Below are 24,404 nucleotides of genomic sequence, written 5' to 3' on the forward strand. Positions count from 1 at the left end.
GCGTGGTCTGGGAGGCGGGGCCTGGACTTCCCGGTTCCGCAGAGGCAGGCTGCGTGCTTACGCAGCACGTAGGAGCGGGGGTGGGGCAGGCGGCCGGGCGGGCGGCGGAGGCGCGGGGCCTGCTCCCGCCGGTACCATGGCCAAGACCGTGGCCTATTTCTACGACCCAGACGTGGGCAACTTCCACTACGGTGAGGGAGCAAGGCTGTACGCGAGGGGCTTCGGGACGCGGAGGTTTCGAGGCGGGGGCTAAAACTCCAGCGACGGGAACTGACGAACTCTCTTCTCCAACCTCCAGGGGCAGGGCACCCTATGAAGCCCCATCGCTTGGCATTGACCCATAGTTTGGTCTTGCACTACGGTCTCTATAAGAAGATGATCGTGAGTCTCCCCATCGCTGCTGGATTTTGAGGGTGCGGGCGAGCTCTGTGGCCATAGGATTGGTGGTCTGCCCTGAATGCACCAAGTGCGACCCACCCTTGGGGTGGGGGGCGGGGTGGATGGAAGCAGCCAGGATCACCCGCCATCAGCAGAGTGTTGGTGGGTGGGTCCACCGACTTAATGGAAATTATTTTTTTACCTTAGGTCGGCCACCCTTTGACCTCAGGTAGATCAACCTCGGGCCTATGGTTAGGGTGTAGTGGGGGGTGGTTTGAAGAGAGAAAGTGTTTCCTCCCCAGCGTCTTAGGAGGTGGGCAGTGCTGTGGCTTCAGGAGAGAGGGGATGGATCGCTCTTTCTGGATGTGGGATGTTCCCACCGCAGTTCTCACCCTTTCTCTGCCGCCTCTAGCCATCTCCAAGGAGCTAGAGCTCCAGGGAGGACTCTGTAGCCCTGTGTGCAAATGTGTATGTGTGTGTGGAAGAGAGCGGGAAATGTCCTGGGTACTTCCCTACCAACTTAGAATATTGCTACCCAATCCTCCATCTCCCAGATACATACATGGGGGTGGACAATCCCCAACTTGGAATTTATAGTTGTGATAGGGGATTGTAACAGTTAAGCTCAGCCCTCATGCGTCACAAGGGGAATTAGTCAACAATATGAATGAGTGTTGTCCACTGTTTGTGCTGAGGCACAGACAAGTGAATTAGCTACAGAAAAGACTGAGGTGATGTTAGTGCATGAATCTATGACTCCCTTGAAATTGTTTGCTGGTATGTACCCCTGTGCATTTTCTGGGGAGAGAAGCTTTTTTTCTTGCCCAGTTTCTGAAGAAGTGTGTGAAATTCCCCAAAAGGTAGTAAGTCTCTAGCTTAGCACTGTGGCTCTCCTGGGTTTTGATTAAAAGGTTGTCATATATCCCATATTATTTAACTCTAAAATTAAGAATTCAGAGAAGAGAGAGGATGGAATCAGAGGCAGGGTGAGGAGATGAGTATGGAAAGAATAAAAAATAGATGGATAAAGGCTTAAGGTTGAGAAAAGGTGGGAAAGATTGGGCTGGAAGTGGGAAGGAGAAGGCAAGAGCACTGATCTTTAGGAGGCTTGATCATAGTACCCCAGCTGGCTCATCAGAGCCTCTCTTCTTCTCTGACCTTTGCTTCAAAGAATAACAAAGATTGGAGGGGTAAGGGGACTGCTGATATGTGTGGGTGTGGACAGTCCACGGGGCTGGGTTCAGTATGGGCAGTCTCAACCTAATTAATGGGGCTGAACTCGTTGGGGTTCACCTTATGTTTCCATCCCGAGGTCTTCAAGCCATACCAGGCCTCCCAGCATGACATGTGCCGCTTTCACTCTGAGGACTACATCGACTTCTTGCAGAGAGTCAGCCCCACCAATATGCAAGGCTTCACCAAGAGCCTTAATGCCTTCAACGTGGGCGATGACTGGTGAGGGGAGAACTGGGATTTTTAATGCCAGCCATTTCAAGGAGAACATTTGAGTGAGGTCTTGTGGCAGCAGTGGGAACATATGAAGGGGGTCTGTTTGTCAGTGTGAATCATCATTTACTCATTTGTTTATTCAACAAATAATGGCCGTTTGCTCTAGGCCAGTCCCTGTGCTAATTGCTAACAATGCAGTGATACATAACAACAAAATTTAATATTACAGTTGTGCTAAGTCCTGTGAAGGAGAGCTATGTGGCTGACTGAGAGTGTATACGCAGGAGAATTACCCATCTTAGGAGTGGGCTGGTCACTAGAGGCTGGAGGAAGTAATGGAGGTTGATGGGAGATCTGAAGAAAGAGCAGGAGATAATTAGATGAAAGGTAGTTGGGCACATAGGTGGTGAGGGCAGAAATATTGTGGGAATTAGGGACAGCATGTGTTGAGGGTCTGTGAGAGGTTGGTGTGTTCCTCGTTTGAGGAACAGAAAAAAGGTCATTCACTGAATATGAAAAGAAAAATGATCTGAATCGAGGCTAAAGAGATGGGCAGGGCCTTTAAAAATTAAACAGCTTTGTGATGAATTGGGGCTCTTATCCCTAGAGGAGAGAGAAATTATCAAAGTGTTCTAAAAGCAAGAGAGTGATTTACATTGAGGGAGGTTTACACTGAGCTGAATCATATGAGAAAGTCTCAGAGTTGGGCCCTCTGGGGAAGGGAACAGATAACAAAGATAAGCCATTATCCTTGCTTACATTCTCATATATATTCATGAAAACATAGCAGTCATAACAGCTAAATAAGGCCCATACTTTGTATTTGGTTGATACATCTCTTAAGGTTTTTAAATCTCCAATGTTTCCTTCTCTAACTTGAATTTCTTCCTTTTTTTTTTTTTAAAGATTTTATTTATTTATATGAGATACAGATAGTGGGTGAGAGAGAGAGAATGCGCAGCGGAAGGAGGGGCAGAGGGAGAGGGAAAAGCAGACTCCCCTTGAGCAGGGTGCCTAATGTGGGGCTTAATCCCCAAGCCCTGGGGTCATGACATGAGCCAAAGGCAGATGTTTAATTGACTGAGCCACCCACGTGCCCCTGTACCTTTAATTTATTTCTTGAAGAAACCAGGTTGTTGGTCCTATAGAATTTCCTATAACAGCTACTGCTGAGTGCTTACTCTTTTGTGCTGAGGTTTGCTGGTATATCCACTTCATTCTTACAAAACAGTGAGATGTAATAGTCCTTTGCCTTAATTTAGGCATAAAACCAAAATTTGAGGAAATTTAGGTAACTAACCAGAGTTAACAAAACTGATCAGTCAAGTTGGCAGGATTCAGATCCAGAGACCTCGTTTTTATTTATTTTGAATTTATTCTATTTATTTCAGTTTTTAAAAAAATTTATTTATTTGACAGAGCAAGAGCACACAAGCAGGGGGAATGGCAGAGGGAGGGGGAGAAGCAGGCTCCCCGCTAAGCAGGGAACCCCATGTGGGGCTTGATCCCAGGACTCTGGGATTAGGACTTAGGCCAAAGGCAGTTGTCTAACCAACTGAGCCACTCAGGCACCCCCAGAGCCTTGGTTTTTAAACACTACACTGTTTCCCTGAAAGATCCTACTGATGGAAGCGCTTTGAGCTGAAAGATAGAAGGCTGGCATTGAGCACCTCCCCAGGCTTATCCATAACTACACCCTTGTTTTCACAGAATGCCTTCCTGGAATGCCCTTTGTTCCTCATTCAACCTCTCCAAGGCCTTCCTGGCCTTCACACCACCTTCAAGATTCACACCACTGAAACTTTTTTTTTTTTTTTAAATTAAGGTTTTTATTTATTTATTTGACAGAGAGAGAGATTATTTGACAGAGAGAAAGATCAAGTAAGCAGAGAGGCAGGCAAAAAGAGAGGGGGAGGCAGGCTCCCTGCTGAGCAGAGAACCTGATGTGGGTCTCTATCCCAGGACCCTGAGATCATGACCTGAGCCGAAAGCAGAGGCTTAACCCACTGAGCCACCCAGGCACCCCCCACTGAACCTTTCTTGACCACACCAGGCGCAGAGATCTGTCCTGTACACATTGCACTAGTCATTTGGTGTTTAGTTGCATGCTGTCTTAGGAGATTTCTTTTTTTTTGTTATTGCTGCTACTGTTGTTTCTGAGCTCACTTTGCAGGTGTGGGAATGCAGAGTCAGCCCTAAGGCCCCAGCTGGGGCTCTATAAGTGCTCTGTGCATTTGGGGAATACTACCACTCAGTCCTTGGCACCGCATCAGTTGTACTGTTCGACTTAAGCTACAGTCATGGTTATCTCTCTATTTCAGATGAGAATCAGGGATTTTCCCTTTTATTTTTGATTGTGTTCAAATTAACCTAATATAAAAAGCCCAATTATACTGTAGGGCTTTCAGTGGGGGAAAAAAAGTCCCAGATCTGTGCCTCCCACTCATAAATCCCTCTCCCAAGGGGCAGCCACTTTCAGCTCATTTAGCTATTTCTTCTGGTATTTATCTTTGGGTTTCAAAGCAATGATACTAATCTGCTGTTACAAATAATCTGTAATATTTAAGTAATGCCTACTCTGTGTCAGGTAGCATTTTAAATGCTTCAGAGGCATTATGTCATTCAAGCTCATCAATCTCTGTGAATCAGGGTCTCTAACTGCCTCCTTTGACAGATGAGGACACTTAGGCACAGAAACTATAAACAGCTTATCTAGTCTCATTATCATTGGTAGGTGTTAAAAAGTCAGACTTGAGCGGTACTTGGGTGGCTCAGTTGTTATGTGGTTACGTTTGGCTTGGGTCTTGGGATTGATTCCCGTATTGGGCTCCCTCCTTGGTGAGGAGCCTGCTTCTCCCTCTGTCTGCTGCTTCCCCTCCTTGTGTTCTCTCTCTCTCTGTCAGATAAATAAAATCTTAAAAAAAAAAAAAAAAAAAAGAGCCATGCTTGAGCTTAGGTAGTCTGGCTCTAGAATCTGGGCTCTTAAATCAAGCTGCCATATTATCCTGTCTCTTACAATATGCTTGTGTTGCTATTTTTCCACTTTTCAACTTCAATCATTGCCTATAAAGCCCTTAGTATGGGAAATTAGCATTTAGTCTCCTCATACTATCACCCTGGCTTGCCCTCCTATCCCAGCTTCACAATATAGTTAGATCACAATTTTTATTAAATAATCATTCTATGTTTACATTGTTAGAATCTTGAAAAATTCACTTACTATAGAGTCTAATAGTATACTGTGGTTTAATCTTACTTCCTGTATATCTTTTTGTTTTTCCTAGAGTTGATAATTGCATTGTTTTTTCATTTGCTTAGTTTTCTAGGTATTAATCATTAATTCTTCCCAGAACCTTTGAGAAACTATAAAACTCTGTATAGCTTTCTTTATCACATGGTCAAATGTGTCAGCTGCACCATTTTCTATTTTTGAGACTTAAAAATCTTTTAAGCTTTTCCTTTTTTATAAGTTAAGTTTTTGAAGGTATAATTTGCATGCAGTAAAATTCACCCGTTTTAGGTGTGCAGTTTGAGAGGTTTTTTTTTTTAAAGATTTGTGCAGTTTGAGAGTTTTTTTTTTTTTTAAGATTTTATTTTATTTATTTGAGAGAAAGAGACAGTGAGAGAGAGAATGAGCGAGGAGAAGGTCAGAGAGCGAAGCAGACTCCCCATGGAGCTGGGAGCCTGATGTGGGACTCGATCCCGGGACTCCAGGATCACGCCCTGAGCCGGAGGCAGTCGTCCAACCAACTGCGCCACCCAGGCGTCCCGAGAGTTTTTTTTTTTTAAAGATTTTATTTATTTATTTGACAGACAGAGATCACAGGTAGGCAGAGAGGCAAACAGAGAGAGACAAGGAAGCAGGCTCCCTGCTGAGCAGAGAGCCCGGCTCAGGGCTCTATCCCAGGACCCTGGGATCATGACCTGAGCCGAAGGCAGAGGCTTTAACCCACTGAGCCACCCAGGCGCCCCCGAGAGTTTTGATAGTATGTATCAAAGTATAGATTATTTCCATTTTCCCACAGAGGACTCTTCTGCCCTTTTATAGTCAATGTCTTCTCTTCAGCTTACCTCTAGGTGACAACTGATCTAGATCTGTCTCTATATTTTGCCTTTTCCAGAGTTTATATAAATGGAGCTTTATAGTATATAATCTTTGTATCTGGCTTCAGGCCTCTCCTTTTTATAAAAAAGAAGATGGTAATAATTATGATTAATATTTATTGATGTGTAGAATACTAGGTACCACACACTGTTTTAACTGTGTTCAAGGCTTTCTGTGGATTATCATTATTACTATTTCAGGTATATAGGAATGCAGCTCTTGCTTAAAAATGTGACTCTTTTTTAAAAAATATATATATATTTATTTGACACATAGAGAGAGCAAGCGTGCACAAGCAGTGTGTGTGGGGAGTGGCAGGCAAAGGGAGAGGGAGAAGTAGGCTCCGTGCTGAGCAAGGAGCCTGATGTGGGGCTTGATCCCAGGAGCTTGGGATCATGACCTGAGCTGAAGGCAGACACTTAACCAACTGAGCCACCCAGTCACCCCAAAAATGTGTGACTCTGAAAGAATGTTATTGAACATTGTGTTAAAATATGAAATACATAAAAGAACATTGAAAGAGAAACAAAGTTTATGTTCCCTCTCAAATTATTTCTTTTATGGCATGTGTTCTTAAGTACCTAGAAGCTGCCTACTTTTCTTTGCAACCAGGATACAAACCCCCTGACAGAGTGAAATGCTTTTTTACTTCCCATCCAGTGCCTTACACAAGGGCTTGGTATACAGTCCAAAATATTTGTTGAATAAATTTGCAGATATCTTAGGTATATAGGGGCTGGGAGTTTATTGAACAATGGAGGTTGGAGGGGTTTGGACTCAGGGGAGAGGTGTAGGAAGGGTCTAGACAGGTAAAGGGCTCTGACTTGCTTCTCTTCCCTGCAGCCCAGTGTTTCCCGGGCTGTTTGAGTTCTGTTCCCGTTACACAGGTGCATCTCTGCAAGGAGCAACCCAGCTGAACAACAAGGTGACTGTGGCCCCGAGTCCTGTTCTCCCTTTGGGGTTGGTCCTTCTAACCGAAGGCCTTAACCCTGACCCTGAGCTTCCAGCTTTGTGGGTGGGCAAGGAGGACTGTGAGAGTTGGGTGTTTGTTTTTCAGATCTGTGATATTGCCATTAACTGGGCTGGTGGTTTGCACCATGCCAAGAAGTTTGAGGTAAGTGAGGAATTGATGGGGGAGACAATGACTGCCCTAGAGTAGGTGGTCAGGCTGACACCAGGGGGCAGCTGGGGAGAGGAATCGTTATTGCATTGTAAGATCACTGTCTCACCACAGGCCTCTGGCTTCTGCTATGTCAATGACATTGTGATTGGCATCCTGGAGCTGCTCAAGTAAGTAGCCTGGGAGGAGATGGAGGGACTTATGAAACCCATGGCCGAGGTGGTATCTCACACCGTGCTGGCCGTGACCTGTTCCTCCAGCTCCACACTAACTTCTCCACCGTTCTTAATGCTTTACTCAGACTACTTTCCCATGCCCTGCTGCACACTCCCTCCTGCCTGCTCACATTTCAGTCTTGTCTACACATCCCTCTCCTGTCCCTGCCTCCAGGCTGGAGTCCAGAGTTGACCGTAGGGAACTGGTGGTAGTAGGTTTCAGGTGACTTGGGCTTCATAATTCCAAACCTTGTTTTGGGAGTTGGGGGTTGGGGGTTTTCTTGCTGGGGTTCCCCTCTACCTCAGACTCTGGCTTGGGTCTCATCCCAGGTACCACCCTCGAGTGCTCTACATTGATATCGACATCCACCATGGTGATGGAGTTCAGGAAGCCTTCTACCTCACTGACCGGGTGATGACAGTTTCCTTCCACAAATACGGAAACTACTTCTTTCCTGGCACAGGTATGGGAGTAGGGATGATCATCCCCTTCACACCCTCAGCTCTTTGCTACGACAGCCTCCTGCTTAGCCTTCAGGTCTTGGCTCAAGTGGCTTCTCCTCAGGGAAGTCCATCCTGACCACTGCAGTTAAAGTAATTCCTCCTTCCCTATTACTCTGTCATGTCACTATGCTTACTTTTCTCAGAGCACTCACTGCTGTTTGTGTATATGGCAGTGTTTTGTTCTGTTTCCTGTCTCCCTTATCATGCCCATCCCCCAGGAGTATAAGCTTGGTGGGATTTCATTCATTTCATTAGTTCTCTCTAATGCTCTAGCCCCAGTGCCTGATGCACAGGTTGGCTCATAGTAGGCCCTCAAAAATTATTTGCTGAATGAATGCAAACCACAAGAGATGAAGTGTCTCTAGAGAGTGTGTGGTGGAGGTACACAGATCTAGTGAGATGTCCTCAGTGTACAGATTGAAGTTGAAGCAGGTGGGTTGTGGGTGTCCCCTGTGTATAGCTCCTACCCCCTACTCTCCACTTCCCTATAGGTGATATGTATGAAGTTGGAGCAGAGAGTGGTCGCTACTACTGTCTCAATGTGCCTTTGCGGGATGGCATTGATGACCAGAGTAAGTATCGAGGTCATTTCCCTGTTTACTAGGCCCCTTCTTCCTCCTTGAATTAACGTCTTCTGCCTGGTATTGTCTACTGTTGGGCCAGGTGTCCTTAAGGATGAATGGCCTTCAAAGGGACCATGAACCTCCCGGAAATTGTATGCAACATATTTATGTATATGTGCATTTTTTCTGGGAAATGGGTCATTAGCTTCCATCAGTCACTCAAAGTGGTCTGGGACCCCATCCCAGAACCCATCCTTAGAACCAATGATTGGTTCTTTGGGTTGCCCCTTTTCCTGGGCTACATGCTCTCTCAACCCCTTTTTTCCTTTTGTTCCCTGTCTCCCCATCCCCTTGGGGTGCCAGGTGCCCATCTTTGGCCCTCTCCCAGGTTACAAGCACCTTTTCCAGCCGGTTATCAACCAGGTGGTGGACTTCTACCAACCCACATGCATTGTGCTCCAGGTAATACTGCTGGTGCTTTTTCAAGAGGGCTCTGCCTGGGCTTAGGGGAATAGAGCAGGGAGGAAGATAGCCCCTGCGTTTGTCGGGGAACAGAAGTGAAGGACATCTGGGTCTTTCTGATCAGTCATCTCACTGCAGCTCTGGGGTTTTGCTTTTCACAGTGTGGAGCTGACTCCCTAGGCTGTGATCGTTTGGGCTGCTTCAACCTCAGCATTCGAGGACATGGGTGAGACCTGCTCTTTTCTGTCCCTGGTTTTCAAGTGGCTTTGGGCCTCAGTACGTGGAGTGGGGGTAGTTGGGGAATGGGCCATAGGAAGACTAGAGAGAGTCACTCCCAAGCAATGAGAAGGGTCCATGCGGAGGAATTGAGACAGGAAAGAGCTGGTATAGCCAGCTAGGAGATGAAGTCAGAGTGGGGAGGCAAGATCACAAGGAGCAGCCTGGAGGTTGTTTGATGGGAGGCCCAAGAGATCGGCAGTGGTGAGGTCATGCAGAGCCCTTAAACCCTGGTGAGAAGTCTGGATTGAATTTCAAATATGATGGGAAACTGTGGGAAGGTTTTAAACAGGGAAATGAGGGACGCCTGGGTGGCGCAGTTGGTTGGACGACTGCCTTCGGCTCAGGGCGTGATCCTGGAGTCCCGGGATCGAGTCCCACATCAGGCTCCCAGCTCCATGGGGAGTCTGCTTCGCTCTCTGACCTTCTCCTTGCTCACGCTCTCTCTCACTGTCTCTCTCAAATAAATAAATAAAATCTTAAAAAAAAAAAAAAATAAACAGGGAAATGACATGATCCAATTGATATATATAGTTTTTTAAGATCTTATTTATTTGAGAGAAAGAGAATGAGAGAGAGAGATTGAGAGGGGAAAGGTCAGAGGGAGATGCAGACTTCTGCCTATCAGGGAGCCTGATGCGGGACTTGATCCCAGGACTCCAGGATCATGACCTGAGCCAAAGGCAGTTGCTTAACCAACTGAGCCACTCAGGTGCCCCCCAATTGATGTTTTAAAGTGACTGCTCTGACTGCTGAAAGGAGGAAGGCTTGGGGGTGGGGTGGGGGGCAGAAGTGGAAGTGTAAGGCCAGTTAGGAAGGTGTTGGTATTGCCCAGGCGGCAGATGTTGTGCCTGGGCCTAGGTTGAGGAGGTGGCCAGTGAGAAGTAGGTGATGGGAGTTGTATTGTGGAGGCTGGAACTGACAGTACTTGCTGGTACTTTGATGAAAGTAGTTGATTAACAGATGAGGTGCCAGGATGGGTGTTGAGCTGGAGAGAGGTGGGAACGCCCTGTGTGTTTCAGTTTTTACTGAGACACACCATATAGAGAATAAAGTACACATATCTCAAGGGTATAACTCGGTGAATTTCAATACCTAGATCAAGATTATGGAAGCTTCTCTAGTTCCCTTCTGCCTTTTTGAGGCAATACCTAGAGACGGTATACTTTGCCTTTTGATTACTTCCTCCAGCCATTCCTCTGGTTCCTTCTAACAGGGAATGTGTCGAATATGTCAAGAGCTTCAATATCCCTCTACTGGTGCTAGGTGGTGGTGGCTATACTGTCCGAAATGTTGCCCGCTGCTGGTGAGCATGCTCCCTGGTTTTCCTTCTCCCCCTCGTGCTATGTGAGTTGGTGAGTTGGGGACTCCCTGAGAGGGCTGGAGGGCCCACTTGCTCAGCCTAGCCCACTCTGCTGTTTGGTTTCAGGACATATGAAACGTCACTGCTGGTAGAAGAAGCCATTAGTGAGGAGCTTCCCTATAGTGGTAAGGATCACTCTCTGATAACCCACAGCAAGAGGCATTCTCAGAAGACCCCCAGAATGGCGTAATTTCAAGGCAGATGGGAATTTAAAAATTTTTCTTTTTATTACAGATAGGAAATTTGACACTCAAGGAGCCCTGCAGACTAAATCGCTGAGTTCAGAGCAGGGAAGATTAGGCAGCTATTATGCAGGGGTTTTGGATGGGAAGGAAATAGATTGGGAAGTCTTGGGACCTGGTTGTCTCTGTCTGAGCCATGCCTTCTCTTCTAATCTCCCTTTCCCCATTTAGAGTACTTCGAGTACTTTGCCCCAGACTTTACGCTCCATCCAGATGTCAGCACGCGCATCGAGAATCAGAACTCACGCCAGGTAGCTGCTGAACCCAAAGAGATGAACCCAGGGGTGGGGAGGGCCTAGGAAGAGGTTCAGGATGTGGGGAAATTGGAGAAACCAGAGAAGAGAAAAAAGTTCTCAGCTACCACTGTCATTGTTAAAACCAAGACACAGCCCAGGTTAAAGTAGAGGCAATCGGACTGGGGGGAGTAGAACTAGGATCGTAGGGCTGGGAGTCAGCTAGAAGGGTGGATGCTCTGGGAATCACTCACTCCGTATTCCAAATCCCCAACCAGTATTTGGACCAGATCCGCCAGACAATCTTTGAAAACCTGAAGATGCTGAACCATGCACCCAGCGTCCAGATTCATGATGTGCCTGCAGACCTCCTGACCTATGACAGGACTGACGAGGCTGATGCAGAGGAGAGGGGTCCTGAGGAGAACTACACCAGGTCTGGGGCAGTGACTTGAGAGCAGGGGTTTCCAGCAGTCTTGTCGGGGAAGTTAAGAGGGAAAAAGTACATTAGAAGGCATTAGCTTAATCATCCCTGGCTTACTTCCTTTGGGATGCCTGTTCTTTGCTCTTTTGTAATTCCCCACTCTTTCTGTATGTGTGATTGTGGCATAAATAAGTAACATATTTATTGTCAGAATTTTAAACAGCACCAAAATAATGTTAAGCTTGCATTCACAGGATCCTAGACCAGTTCCACAAAGTAACCACTATTAATAGTTTGATTTATATCTTTTCAAATAGACTTTTTCAATAGGGTTTAAGTATACTATCCAGTATGCGCAAAGGAACACAAATATACATACACATGCATTCTTAGAGCTTGTGCATCTTTTTCTTTAAAATGCTGTTTGGATCTATACTGGGTGCTCTACAATTTACAACTTTTTTTTTTTTTTTTAAGATTTCTTTATTTGACACAGAGAGAGAGATCACAGGTAGGCAGAGAGGCAGGCAGAGAGAGAGGGGAAAGCAGGCTCCCTGCTGAGCAGAGAGCCCAATATGGGGATAGATCCCAGGACTCTGAGATTGTGACCTGAGCCGAAGGCAGAGGCTTAACTCACTGAGCCACCCAGGCGACCCTGGTTCTTTCTTTTTAAACAGTGTATTTTTCCATGTCATTATATATAGATCTGCTTCATTATTTTATCAGCTGCATAATATTCCGTCGTGTGGCTGTAGCATAATTTAACTAAGTACCATAGATGGCATTTGTATTCCCATTTTTTCGTCATAACAAAGATGTGGCCCCGAACCCCCTTCCATATATATATATATATATATGTCTGCATGCTTGTGTGAGTGAGTTAGATTCCCAGAATTGTTTCTGCTTAGGTCAAAGGCTGCGTGCACTTAAATTTTTGGTATCTGCTGCCAAATTGCCTTCCAAACAATCTGTAAGGATTTATAATCTTTCCAGCATTTTACTGGCTCCTTCCAGGTTTGGAGCTCTATAAGTCACTGCTCACATACTGCTGTTTAAGGCCCTTTGATTTCTTTCCTCTGTTCATTTTTTTCAGATATAATAATTACATTACAGGTTTTTTTTTTAATCTTTATTTTTCTGAGATATATACTAAAATACAGTTGCATTGAATTAGGAAAAAAAGAGATTCGGGTAGAGGTGGTTTTTTTTTTTTTTTTTAATCCCAGAATAGGTTTTTCTGAAAAATGAAGGGAAAAGACAGCAGAACACAGAAGTGGAGAAACAGATGCACTTAATGGAGAACAGATACCCTTACGTGGCTGAGGGATAACCACAGCTGGACACTTGCACCTCCCACGCACTGTTAGAGGTCTGAGCTGACTCTGCTACAGAGTCACATGGCCTTCCCAGACCCTTCCAGAATCTGCTTCTCTGTATTAGAGGTCAGCTTCCATATCTCTCCTTTAGGCCTGAGTTTTATTGCTTGGACCTTCGGGACTAGTCCACTCCTTCTTCTCCACGAACACCGCCTTATTCCCACTCCTGGTTGAGGAAGTATCTGAACATCTGGCCTCAGGATTCCTTTTTAATGTCTCACCGCCTGGTCTCCTCTTTGTCAACTTCTCCAGATCTCTGAAGCTTGACTTCTAGAAATTGATTTTCTTAAAAACCTGCTTTAAGTTACTCCTTTTGGTTGAGTTTGGCTTTTTCATCTCTGGTTCTGGGCTGGAATCTGGGCCTAATGTCTGTACGATACCACCCTCTCTCAACAGCCAGCAGCAGCTCAGGCCTTTTCCTGCCCTAAGCCCTCCCTGCCTGTCAGACCACCCACCAAGTTCCTGTTCTTTGATGCCTATAGCTCCAACTTGTGTATCACTTGCAGAGTAGTAATAAGAGGAGTTAACGACTTTCTGTGGGTTTGCTAAGAACCAGACTCAGTACTAAATGCTTTATATTAAAACGTACATACCATCTTGTCATCATTCTGCTGTCATCAGACAACCCTGAGAGGTGGCTGTTAACGTTCAGTTACCAGAGGAGGAATCTAAGGCTCAGAGAGGTTAAGTAACTTGCCAGACATCCTAAGGCTAATTAAATACCAGGGGCTGAGAGTCAAACCTGAGCCTCTGACTCAACACCTCCGCACCTGAGGCACTCAGAAGTAACTGAGACATTGCTTACCAGGCAGATAGGGCCTTTCCTGACTTTGTTCTCCAGCTTCTCTTTGATGAATTTCTCCCTTCTTTCTTAGTTATCAGCTGTGGGCAAGGTAATTCGGTTTTCTGTGTTCTCCCAGAGAGGAGTTTTCCAAAAAGAAAGAAATGAGTATTGAGTACTTACTGGGCCCTGTGTTGCTTTCACATCCCTTCACTCGCTTCTCTGCTTACAACTCTCCTTTCCATTGCTCTTAGAACAAAACCCCATTCTCTGATCATGGCTTTAAAGACGTGCTGGTGCTTACCTATGTCTGTGGTCTCATCTGTAACCAGTCTCCTCCCTGCACACGGCTCCACGCCATCCTAGCCTTATGCTCTTCCTAGAATACATCAGTCTCCCTCCACCTGATAACTCTGCATTTGGCTTTCTTTGCAGCTCGGAATGGGCTTCCTGAGATCTCTGCCTGGCCAGCCCCTTCTCAGACTTGAAGTCTTTCTTACCTTCCTAGAACAGCTGTCTCTAATAATTCTGCCTGGAATGTGCCCCCCTCCCCCCGCCTTCACTCTTCATCACATCCCTTTATTTCATTGTGTCAGAGCACTTGCCAAGATGGGAAATTATAATCTTTATTTATTGACTCTATTAGTTGTCTTGTTTATTCAGTCAGTTTATTGAGGATAGGCAGACATTTTATCCAGCTTATTATCTACCATATCGCTGTGGCTTATGATGGTGGCTGGCATGGAGGGTCTCTCCATAAATGTCTATTTAGACTGCATGAATGGAGGGGATGGATAGTGACCAGTATCTGCCAATAGGAGAAGAGTGGTTCCTGTATGAAAGGGGCCTAGGAAGTGGTTCCAGAGAGGGTAGCTGTGTGGGAGAAGGTGAGAACCTGGAGAATAGGACCCTGATTTGTCTCCCTTGCTTTGCAGGCCAGAGGCACCCAACGAGTTCTATGATGGAGACCATGACAATGACAAGGAAAGCGACGTGGAGATTTAAGAGCAGCTGGGCTTGCTTTGTCCTGAGGAATTCCTTTTTACCTCTTGTTTGGGCAGGAGGGAAAAGATGTGGCACCTCCAGCTCTGATGGTCACCTTCTGGGCTTTTACCAGTGCTGGAAGAGGGTTTGGAGACCACATCTGGTATTTGAACCAATGTCCCCTTTCCTCTTCTTCCCAAGGCCTGACAATGGTACTTATTAGGGATCAGACAGGGACAAGGATCAGACAGGGACTTCCTCTAGGATATCCTGGGAAGTGGGCCCTAAAGAGGCCAGTCCCTGCCATTTTGGCCCCCTTACTCCTTCCCTGCTTCCCTCCAATCCAGAGACTTTTAGGGATGAAGGTGTAGACAGGACTGATGTTGCCTCTGACTTTCTTCTTCCCTGGGTTCTCGTATTGCAGGCCTTGTTTCCAGTGCAGGTGAAGAGTGACAGATTTTAGTGGGCTCTGCCTCCCTAACATCTTAACCCCAGATGATGGGAAGTACAGTTTTGAGTCGGTGGAGGATGTGAAAATGTCCTGTTCTAACTTTTGGCTTTATGTCCATTTTACCACTGTTTTTATCCAATAAACCAAGTTGGTATTTTTTGTAACTTTTGCCTTCCTGGGAATATTCTTAATTCTTGCTAGCTGACTGTGTGTGAAAGGGGCGGGGGTGATGATGTATATAATAAAAATTGTAGTTAACATTCATTCAGCACTTATGTTAGACCCTGTGTGTGCATTCTACATGGATTGTGTTACTCATATATAAGGAGTTAATAGAGCATTGTAATTATCAGTTAGATAAACGTGGGCAGATTACTGGCTTAAGAGTAGGAGTAGAAGATGAGTTCAGGTTTTTGAACCTGGGTGTTTGAAATGGTGTGATGCTAGTTGGTGAACATCTACTGGGATAAAAAATGTCAAGTGCTTATCACTGTGCCTGACATAAGTAGTTTCTCATTATTTTAATGTCTGTGTAAGAGCGATGGTAGATACTACAGTAGCCACAAATGTGGACCTTTCCTAGAGCAGTCTACAATCCAGTAAGGAGTGAGATAAGTGTTATAGCAGATGTTGACAGTGGTATGAGAAGGAAGAGTGATAGATGGATCACTCCTTCCATGCTTTGATCCTGTCTGTCTGTCAGTACTCTAGCTAGAAAGTACTTAGTTTTTGAGCTGTTTTGGACAAACTGAGTTTGAAGGGTGGGCTCCACGGTTCTTTGCAATCGCCCCCAGGCAATTAGAAAGTGGAATGCAAGAGATGAAGGCCGGCTTTCTGAGCCAGCCAGCATTGGAGAGTCCCTGTAATATCCCAGGCTCTAGCCTGAGCACCAGGGTCTCAAGAGTTGTTGAGTCACTGACTCTGCCCTCCAGGAACATATATTTAAAATTTTTCCAGCTGCAGGTAAGATAATTAAGTCAATACTTTGAGGGCCTTCTGGGTGCCACATAACTACACAAGAGGAAGAGATGTAGCTGGGAGAATGGATGAAATGAGGGAGAAGGCAAGCTGGTCAATCAAAGAATACTCTTAGAGAACATCTGCTCTCTTCACTCAGGTTTGGTTTATGTCAGTAAGAAATCCTGGTCAAACAGGACTTCGCAGACTAACCTGGATTTAAATTTTTGCCCTTTATATGTCCTTGGGCAAGTCACTGTAACTCTGAGAAGTCCAAATTTTCTATCTGTAAAATGGTGAGACTAGAGGAATCAATCACATGACAATGTGAGGATTCAGTGAGGAAAAACAGATTTTTGTTTTTTAAGATTTTATTTATTGAGGGAACACAAGCAGGAGGAGTGGGGGAGGGAGAAGCAGGCTTCCTGCTGAGCAGGGAGCCCAACAAGGGACTGGATCCCAGGACCCTGTAATCATGACCAGAGCCAAAGGCAGATGCTTAATGACTGAGCCACCCAGACACCGCCCCCCGCCAAAAAAAGTTTTACATAGTTCTGGGTTTAGAGCAAGTGCTTGGTAAATGGTAATTACTGTGTAGTCACATGTTGGCAATAGTTTTTCAGATTAAAAAACAACTAGAAAATAGTAGACGTGCGATTCAAAAGTAGGTAATGTAACTTCAGGACTAGTTGAGTTCCAGTCTAGCACTTGCTCTGGACCAAGCTCTGTTTTTGGCACATAGCTTTCAATAAATGATAATTTTTTTATGTGCTCCACTGATAGTGCACACATAAAAACTGTATCATCCCTGAAACACCGGCACTGGATTTTCCGCCGAGATGACACTCTCTCTTACTTGATTTTTGGTTCAGATTCTATCCTGTTCTAGGGTGTGAGAGGGTCTGGGCGTTACAGCCACGTGGGCACTGCGTGGGAGCGGGAAGGCTTGCGCCGTGCAGACCGCCAGGTGGCGCCATCCCGGGTTGAGGCCGCAGAGTTGCACCGCCCATACAGCCCCCCCCACACACGTGGGTCCGAATGGTTAGGCCCGCCGGGCAGGTAGCTTGCTTCCGCGACTTCCCTCCACCCCCTCCCCCCATTGGTAGGAGCTGCGGGTCCGGGCGGAAGTGGGGCAGGCGGGCGGGAGCGAGGCGTCGCCGTTGTATATTCATGAGGCGCGCGCAGCCCGGCATACTAATGAGGCGGGGCGCGGCGGCGGGCTGAGGAGCAGCTGGGCGGCGGCGGCAGCGGCGGCGGCAGCGGCAGCGGCAGGTCGGGAGGTGCCGGGCGGTAGCGGCGTTGGCGCGGGGTCATCTACCAGCGCGAACCTGGACATGGACCCCCTTGGCGGGGGCCAGGGCCCCGGCCGCGGGCCCCGGGACAAGAAGAAGGGCCGGAGCCCGGACGAGCTGCATGCGGCGGGCGGCGACGGCGGCAAATCCAAGAAATTTGTGAGTGTCCCTCCCACCCGGTTCCCTCAGCCTGGCCCCGTAACCGCCCTCCGGTCCACGGAGACCCCCACAGCCGGCCCCTGGGTTGCACGCCTGTCTCTAGGGAGCCGCCCCCGCGCTTCTCTTTCTGGGTTTACTGGGTCCCGGGCTCCACAGTCCGACATCCTACCTCTCCCGGAGGGACCTCGGGAAACCCCAGAGTCCTACACCGCTCTCGCCCTGGCAGCCTCGGGGCTTTCTTCACACCTTCCCGTCCCCCCTTCCTTCGCCCGCAAGCCAGCTGGGCCCTCCGCCCCCATAGCCTGACGGGTCTTAGCCCCATCCCTTCCCTCTTAGCCCCACTTCCTTTCTTCTTCTCTGTTACCCGCACCCGCCTCTGTCTTGTTCTCTGTGCTTTTCTGGGTCCATTTTCCCTCTTACTCCCCCCCCCCCTTTTTTTGTATCCTCTTAATTTGCTTCTCCTAAAGGTCACTTCCTTCTCAAGATTGATCCCTTTCACCTGCTAACTTTCCTCCTCCCTAGCCCCAGCTCTGGGCCCTCAGCCTGGTGTCACCTGATAATCCTTCCCCTCTGGAATTTTACCTGACTTGGGCCCTACCTTCCCTCCTCCCTTACATGTTTGTCCTTATGATTGCAGGAATGGGTTCCTGCCCAGGTCCATCCATGGTCATTGGGCATGACGTTAATTTGGTTCCCGGGATAGCTCCATCCAGAAAACCTGTCTCTTTGCCTTGTTGCTTATCACTTTTCAGGGAATTAGAACTTCTCATTATAATGATGTGCCCCTCTTGACCTAGGTTGGTGATTTAAACCTCTCCCGTATGGAGGAAGTTACCCTCCAAGTCGAAGAAGTTTCTGAGTAATTCAGCTGCTTTTTGTACCTTTCCCATGATAACCATCTCAGCCCATCTGCCACCCGCTGTGTGACAGCCTAGTGACATTCCTTTTCTGACCTGTAGAAGAGTATGGCTTTCCTCAGGTGCCAGTGACTTCCAATCCGAGTCTGAAGGAATACTGATAATCATGTAACACTATCATATTTCATTACCTTTGCTTGCACTAAATCTTTTTTACTCCTTTCTCCAGGGAGCTGTTTGTTTTTTACTATAAAAGCTTTGAGAGATAATGGGGCACTATCCAAGAGAGGGAATCTGGAATCTTAGTAATCATTTGCTAGTGTAAATGTAGTTAGTCTTGTCTTCCAAGTAATTATGCCCTCATCCCAGGATCTCTTTGTACTAATCAACTGGGTTCTGACTCTTCGCTCTTTCTCTTTTCTCTTATCCCCAACCTTTAGTGTTCTGACCCAACTCCACAAGTTTGGGTAGAAAACTGATAAAATCATGGAAACAGGAAGAAAATGTTTCTTTGGGACCTAGAGGATTGAGATGTGGAGAGCACTAAGCAGAATTAAAATAGTGACTCATCTCTTCCTACCTATTTCTAGCAAGGCAGGTGCTTCTGGACTGCCCTTTCCAGTGACTTATGGGCTGTCAGTAACTGCCTGTTTTTCATGTGAACATCTTTTTTTTCCAGAAGTGTTGGGTTAGTGGTAGTGATGACCCTTCCCCTGTGGCAATTAAAGCAACATTTCCTTATGTTTCTTTAGGATAGGAATTGACACTCAGAGAGCTTTCCTTCTAAGACTTAAGTTCTGGGGCCCATATTCCTTTTTTATTTCTGCATATATATGTTATTTTTGTTTTGCTTTTGTTTCCATGGGTACTGTTTGACCTTCCTCACCCGAGTTCCAGTTATTCCTCCTAATATATAGTGAACTCTGTGACTTTTGTAAATGTTTTTCAAGTCCTTTAAATAGAGTTTTATTTGTTTTTGTTTTATCTAACACTTGTGTGTTTCACAAGTGAAATTGTAGAAATCTAAGTGCATGGTGCTGAAAGTTGAGATACATGAGGAAACTTAACTTTTCACCTGTGTTTTGGAATGCCCATGGAGTCTTGTATATGCTGAGTGGATTTGGCTCAGAGTTTGGTATTTGCTTTACAGAGGGTGGAGCCAAACCAAGTTCTCTTTTTCTTTCTGAGGTGTTGGTTTTAACTCTTAGCCTGCTGAATTGTTTAAAAAAAAAAATACAGAGAACAGGTAGTGAGAATTGCATTCAGAGCTAGAGGATTGGAAAGTTTTCTTGAAAAGTAGTGCTACTTAACTCCTTTCTTGCCAACGGTAACTTACCTCAAGGCATGGGAATTTTCTTTCTCATTGTTCTTTTTATGAGAAGTCTGTGGCAATGAGAGACTAGGCGAAGCATTGCAATGCACTTCTCTTTGTGTCTGTATGTGTGTGTGGGTGGGTGGAAGGGGAGAGATTGCTGGTGTGCTTTTGTTACCCATGGCTTAATTTTCTGAACTACAGGCTAAAAGCAAATTGAAAGCTGTTTTAGCTGTTCCACCTTTGCTAGAGTGTGTCCTCTGGAATTCCGTCAAGAAGGTACTTTATAAAGCTGCACTGGTTTAGACCTTGTGTGCCTGAAGGTTATTTGTTTGCTTCTGCAGAATTTTTTGTCGCTTCTGCTCTGTACCTTTCCAAGCTTATACAGGTTCTAAGTTGTATCAACTGAATGGGACACAGAGCTTACTTGTTGCCGAAGATGCGCTCTTAACTCTGATGCATCTTGGGTGGAAAGCACATGGAGTCGAAGTTTGAAAAAGTGGTTGGGAATCATCTTTTAAAAACATTTGGTTGTTAGAGATGCTTATGTGTGTGGCTCAAGCCAGATTGCCTGGTGTTCCCCCTTGATTTTTCAGGAGTCTTTCTCCTCCTGGGCCTTAAGCATATCCCTTCTCCAGCATTGTTGCACTTTGTTTCACAGGTCCTTAGGGTGAAAGAAAATAAAAATTGGGAACAAACAGAATGCATTCTGATTTTTCAGCAGCGATGAATGTGGGTGTCAAGTAGACTGCTGGCTGAAATACGTGTAAAGGTAGTAATTACAACCAGAGTGTTAGGAGGATGCAGAGTATTCCTGCATTTTTTAAACTACATGCCTTATACAATCAAGAAGTGGTTGCATTCTAAGAAAGAATATTGCTTCCTGAATCAGCTAGGGGCATGATTTTGTAAAACATGAGCTTTAGCATGAGATTAGAGAGAATAGAATATACATAATTTTTAAGATCTTATTTGATTTTGGATGTGTATATTGAATTTTCACCAAGGGGTAGTTTCATGCCCTTCTAAAAGCAGAGTGATAATGAAAGTATAAATGTTTGGTTGTAGACCCCTGTCCATCCAAAAAGAACAGTCAAAGATAAAAGATGTCAGAGAACTTTATACAAGTCATGTGGGTTTTTTTTGAAAGATGATAAACACGGAGATTGCTTGGTTTAAAAAGAGAGGGGAGCCTACAGGAATGTTTCTGAGTTTTACGATGACAGAATGATACTTTAAAATTGCTGCTCTTTTTCCTGCCTTGTCTTTGAAGAGGTAACACAGGGATCTATTTGGTCATGTTATATTTACTGGTCTCAAAGGAAATCCTCCTTTGCAAGAGGTCAAACTGAGGGAATGCCTCAGAATTAAAATCTCTGCCTTTGGAGAGTTGATAAACATTGGGATACTTTTATTTCAAAAAGACCTGAAAATTTTATGACTTGTGAATTATGTTTATTATAAAACCTGAGAAAATAGTAATAAGAGAGAAGTGGTTTAAGTTTGTTGCTGGGCATATGGGTCAGAATAGACTAGTTTTATTTCCTGTATGATAGAATAACCTTTTGCTATCCCATGGGGCCCTCTGTATTTTATAAATAGATTGCCAAGTTATTCCTGGACAGTTATATTTTCTGTGATATATAATGGAGGCTTAAAAGATAAAGTTTTACCACATATGATTTAGAAGAACAAGTTAGTCATGTTTATTAACAAGAAATGGTAGGTATTATAAAGAAGAAAAGGTTTGTATATGCAGATGGTTTTTCTCCCATTTTATGTCTCAGTTGAAGTCATTCCTGACTGCAGAAAGCATTTCTATTTGAAACAAACCATGAATTACCTGTTTTTCTTTATTATGTTGAGCCTCCTCTTCCCACTCACTCTTGTTTGAAAGCAGTAGGAAAAAAATGTACCTCTTACTAATGAGCAAAGCAACATTTGGTGTTTGCCCCTACTTAGGGTTGTATGACACAAAGCCAACCCTCTCCCCTTGCCCAGCTACTATCATTCCCTCTGTCTTTGTTTTTATTCCCTGTCTGCTTCTCTGAGGGCTGGTCCCAGTCCCATTGGCAGCTAGTCCTTTTGAGGAATCAGGAATGGTAAAAGCGGTTGATACTAAAGTTTCTTAAGCTTCAAAGCTAAAATTGAAAAATAAAGAATGTTTAAAGACTGGAAACATATTTTACCTTCTTTTCCACTTCTCTTTTACTCTTTCTTTTTTCAGGCAAACATTTTATTAGAGGATTCCTTTTTAATAAAGTAAAAGAATTACTGAAGGAAAAGAGAAGTGTTGGGACCAGTATTTTTATGAATTTTACCACTGATTATCATTGTTCTTTCAGCTTTGAGATTCTTCCATTCATTATTAAAGCTTGCTGTGAATGGTAGCTTTAAAATTTTAGTGTTGTAAGGGGCTTTAAATGTCATCAAGCCCAAACACCCACTCAGTGTAGCAATCTTTTCTTACATTTGGAGTTTGGAAACATCGGGGGCTATGGGGTGGATTTGGATAAATGAATGGAGGAATAGAAGCTAAAATTTTGGATCCTGCATTTCCTTTAGTAAATTTCAAGATCTTGGAATAGCTAGAATAGTAGAAAGAGGTTATATAAGAGGAATGGATACACTAGAAGCTATGTGACTGAGAGGGAAAAGATTGAAGAAACTGGCTCTGTGTTACTTGGCTCACTGGCAATCACAGAGTTTCAGTTTGTCCTATAAATATTTGCTTAAATTTCTTCCCTCTCTAAGAAGGGAGATGGAACGATAAAGGAGAGACAAACGAAAGTTAGTATAATGAAACTGAATTAAGAGAAACACATGGCATTCTTATGTGGAATAAGTATGTGAGGAGGGAGAGAACCTCAAGCAGGCTCCATGACCAACATGGAGCCCAGTGCAGTTCTTGATTTCACGACTCTGAGATCATGACCTGAACCAAAATCAGGGGTTGGACACTTAACTGACTGAGACACCCAGGTGCCCCTATAGAAGTGTTCTTAATATGGAAGATAGGAGATTCCATCAATGGTGGTAGTTATAAGTGGTCCTTAGGTGGTAGTGACTTTGGCATTTTGTTATGGTAGCAGATAGAGGTGGAGTTTATGGTGTCCTGGATTATTTTTCTGGATTTTTTTTTTTTTTAAGGAATTTCTATTAAACCATGCAAGGCCTGGATGAATTTTAATTTAACAAATTTTTTTTAAAGATTTTATTTATTTAAGATAGAGTGAGAGTGAGACAGAGCACACAAGGTGGGGGGGGCGGTGATGCAGAGAGAGAGGGAGAAGCAGGCTCTCCACTGTGCAGTGAGCAGGATGGAGCCTAGGACCCTGGGATCATGAGCTGAGCCACCCAGGCACCCCTCTGGATTTCTGATTGTGTGATTTATTCCCTATTTTAGAAATACTGCTGTGTAAAAACATAGAATTTGCCATTTCCTTTTAAGATTTAATATACCTTAAGGATCCTGATTTATAAACTCACTTTGATCCTGAAGGTCATAGAAAACCAAGAAGTATACTTTGGTATTGACCTTAAATCTCAGGTAAAGCTGCCTTTTTTTTTTTTTTTTTTTGGTAGGGCTCTGTTTAACTTTCTAAAAAATTGCCAAACTATTTTCCAGGGTGACTACCATTTTCTGTTCCCACAAACAATATATGAGTTCCAGTTCCTTGCTAACTCTTACTATGATGACCCTTAAATTTTATCCATTCTAGTGGGTATGTAGTGGTATTTCATTGTGGCTTTTATTTGCATTTGTGTAGTGTTGAGCATCTTTTACTTTGTTTATTTACTATCTGTATATCTTTGCTGAAGTGTCTGTTCAAAATTTTAGTCTCTTAAGTTATTTTATGGTTAGTCTAAATGCAAGTCATTTGTTGGATATGTGTTTTAAAAATATTTTCTTTCTCCTGTGATTTGCCTTTTCATTTTTTTAACACTGTGGAATGAAGAACAAAGGTGTTTAATTTTGAGGTCCACTTTTTTTTTTACTTTTTGCTGTTTGTGTCGTATTTCAAAAATCTCTGCTAAAATCACAGCTCCTAAGATTTTCTCCTTCTGTTTTAAGAAGTTTTTTATAGATGAAGCTCTGAAGTTCTCTGCTTTTCTGCTGTGGATGTGTTAGTTCTATTCCAGTCATGCTGTTTGGGGTGTAAATTTTGACCTATAGGCAAAGACAGAACATTTCTGATACTTGGAATTGGGGAACCTTTGAGATTCAATTTGTCCTGATGGCATTTTCATCTTAATATGTGGTGTTAGAAGCATTTTGTTCTGTGTACTCTGTGTGTTACTGTATAATGCTGGTCTTCCTATCTATAAATGTTAATGTATGTTCAGCATCTTGATAGATAGGAAGATGAATTCATCCAAGACCGGAAGGACAGGGAGTAGTAGTAACAGCAGCAGTAGTAAGAACGTTTGTTTGTTGCATACTTATTATGGCCCTAGGACTCTGCTAAAGAGCTTTCCATTCATTATCTCGTTAATTTCTACCTCAGTCTTATAGGCACTATTGTAATTCCCATTTTATAGGTAATTGAACTGAGACTCAGTGAGATCAAGCAGCATGCTTTAGCTCGTAGAACTGGGATTCAAACTGAGATCTAGCTGATTAAAAAAAAAAAATCTTATTCACTACATTGTACTGACATTTTACAAGCGTCCAGTTTTTGCACGTGGAGTATAAAAGAGTATTCACTGCTAGGAATTCCATAGAAAATTTTGATGTCATCTGTTAAGTCATTTGATGACTGTGGTCAATTAAAACTGGGTTGTCCTCCAATTCATTTGGTGGCAAAGAAGTTTGGGTCTAGATGGACAAAGTGCAGTGGTTAAATGGCTAACTGCTTTTTGCATTTAGTCATGTAGACTTTGGAGTCTGCAAGAATTAT

General features: G+C 44.4%; 2 protein-coding genes across 4 annotated transcripts in view; both read left to right on the forward strand.

Annotated features, from left to right (window-relative positions):
• The first annotated feature begins 89 nt into the window (after positions 1-89).
• On the forward strand, positions 90-15,190 carry HDAC3 (histone deacetylase 3). Of its 2 annotated transcripts, XM_044225742.1 has the most exons (15): positions 90-191; positions 299-381; positions 1,691-1,833; positions 6,776-6,857; positions 6,990-7,046; positions 7,167-7,222; positions 7,598-7,731; positions 8,263-8,343; positions 8,723-8,796; positions 8,958-9,022; positions 10,289-10,378; positions 10,502-10,560; positions 10,849-10,928; positions 11,189-11,346; positions 14,427-15,190. In XM_044225742.1, exons 1-15 carry the CDS (start codon positions 137-139, stop codon positions 14,494-14,496), a joined length of 1,287 nt encoding a protein of 428 aa, XP_044081677.1. In that variant the 5' UTR covers positions 90-136; the 3' UTR covers positions 14,497-15,190. The 2 variants fall into 2 exon arrangements, with proteins under 2 accessions (XP_044081677.1, XP_044081685.1); XM_044225750.1 differs by lacking the exons at positions 90-191; positions 299-381 and adding an exon at positions 396-413.
• Positions 15,191-17,158: 1,968 nt separating this feature from the next.
• The window catches only part of DIAPH1 (diaphanous related formin 1), a 95,742-nt gene continuing 88,496 nt past the window's right edge, over positions 17,159-24,404 (forward strand). Inside the window, exon 1 of one of the 2 annotated variants that reach the window (XM_044225764.1) lies at positions 17,159-17,334. In XM_044225764.1, coding sequence (XP_044081699.1) covers positions 17,218-17,334 — 117 coding nt within the window. In that variant the 5' untranslated portion in view covers positions 17,159-17,217. The remainder of the gene's footprint in view (positions 17,335-24,404) is intronic. The other variant, XM_044225759.1, reaches the window with a different exon arrangement.

This window comes from Neovison vison, chromosome 1 (genome assembly GCF_020171115.1).
Source record: "Neovison vison isolate M4711 chromosome 1, ASM_NN_V1, whole genome shotgun sequence".
Taxonomy (NCBI): Eukaryota; Metazoa; Chordata; class Mammalia; order Carnivora; family Mustelidae; genus Neogale; species Neogale vison.

Bases quoted from the DNA above. Each gene is read 5' to 3' on its own strand.
- HDAC3 (XM_044225742.1), top strand. From the start codon at position 137: ATGGCCAAGACCGTGGCCTATTTCTACGACCCAGACGTGGGCAACTTC. The intron at 6,858-6,989 runs GTGACTGTGGCC...TTTGTTTTTCAG, and splicing joins CAACCCAGCTGAACAACAAG to ATCTGTGATATTGCCATTAA. The intron at 11,347-14,426 runs GTCTGGGGCAGT...CTTGCTTTGCAG, and splicing joins CCTGAGGAGAACTACACCAG to GCCAGAGGCACCCAACGAGT.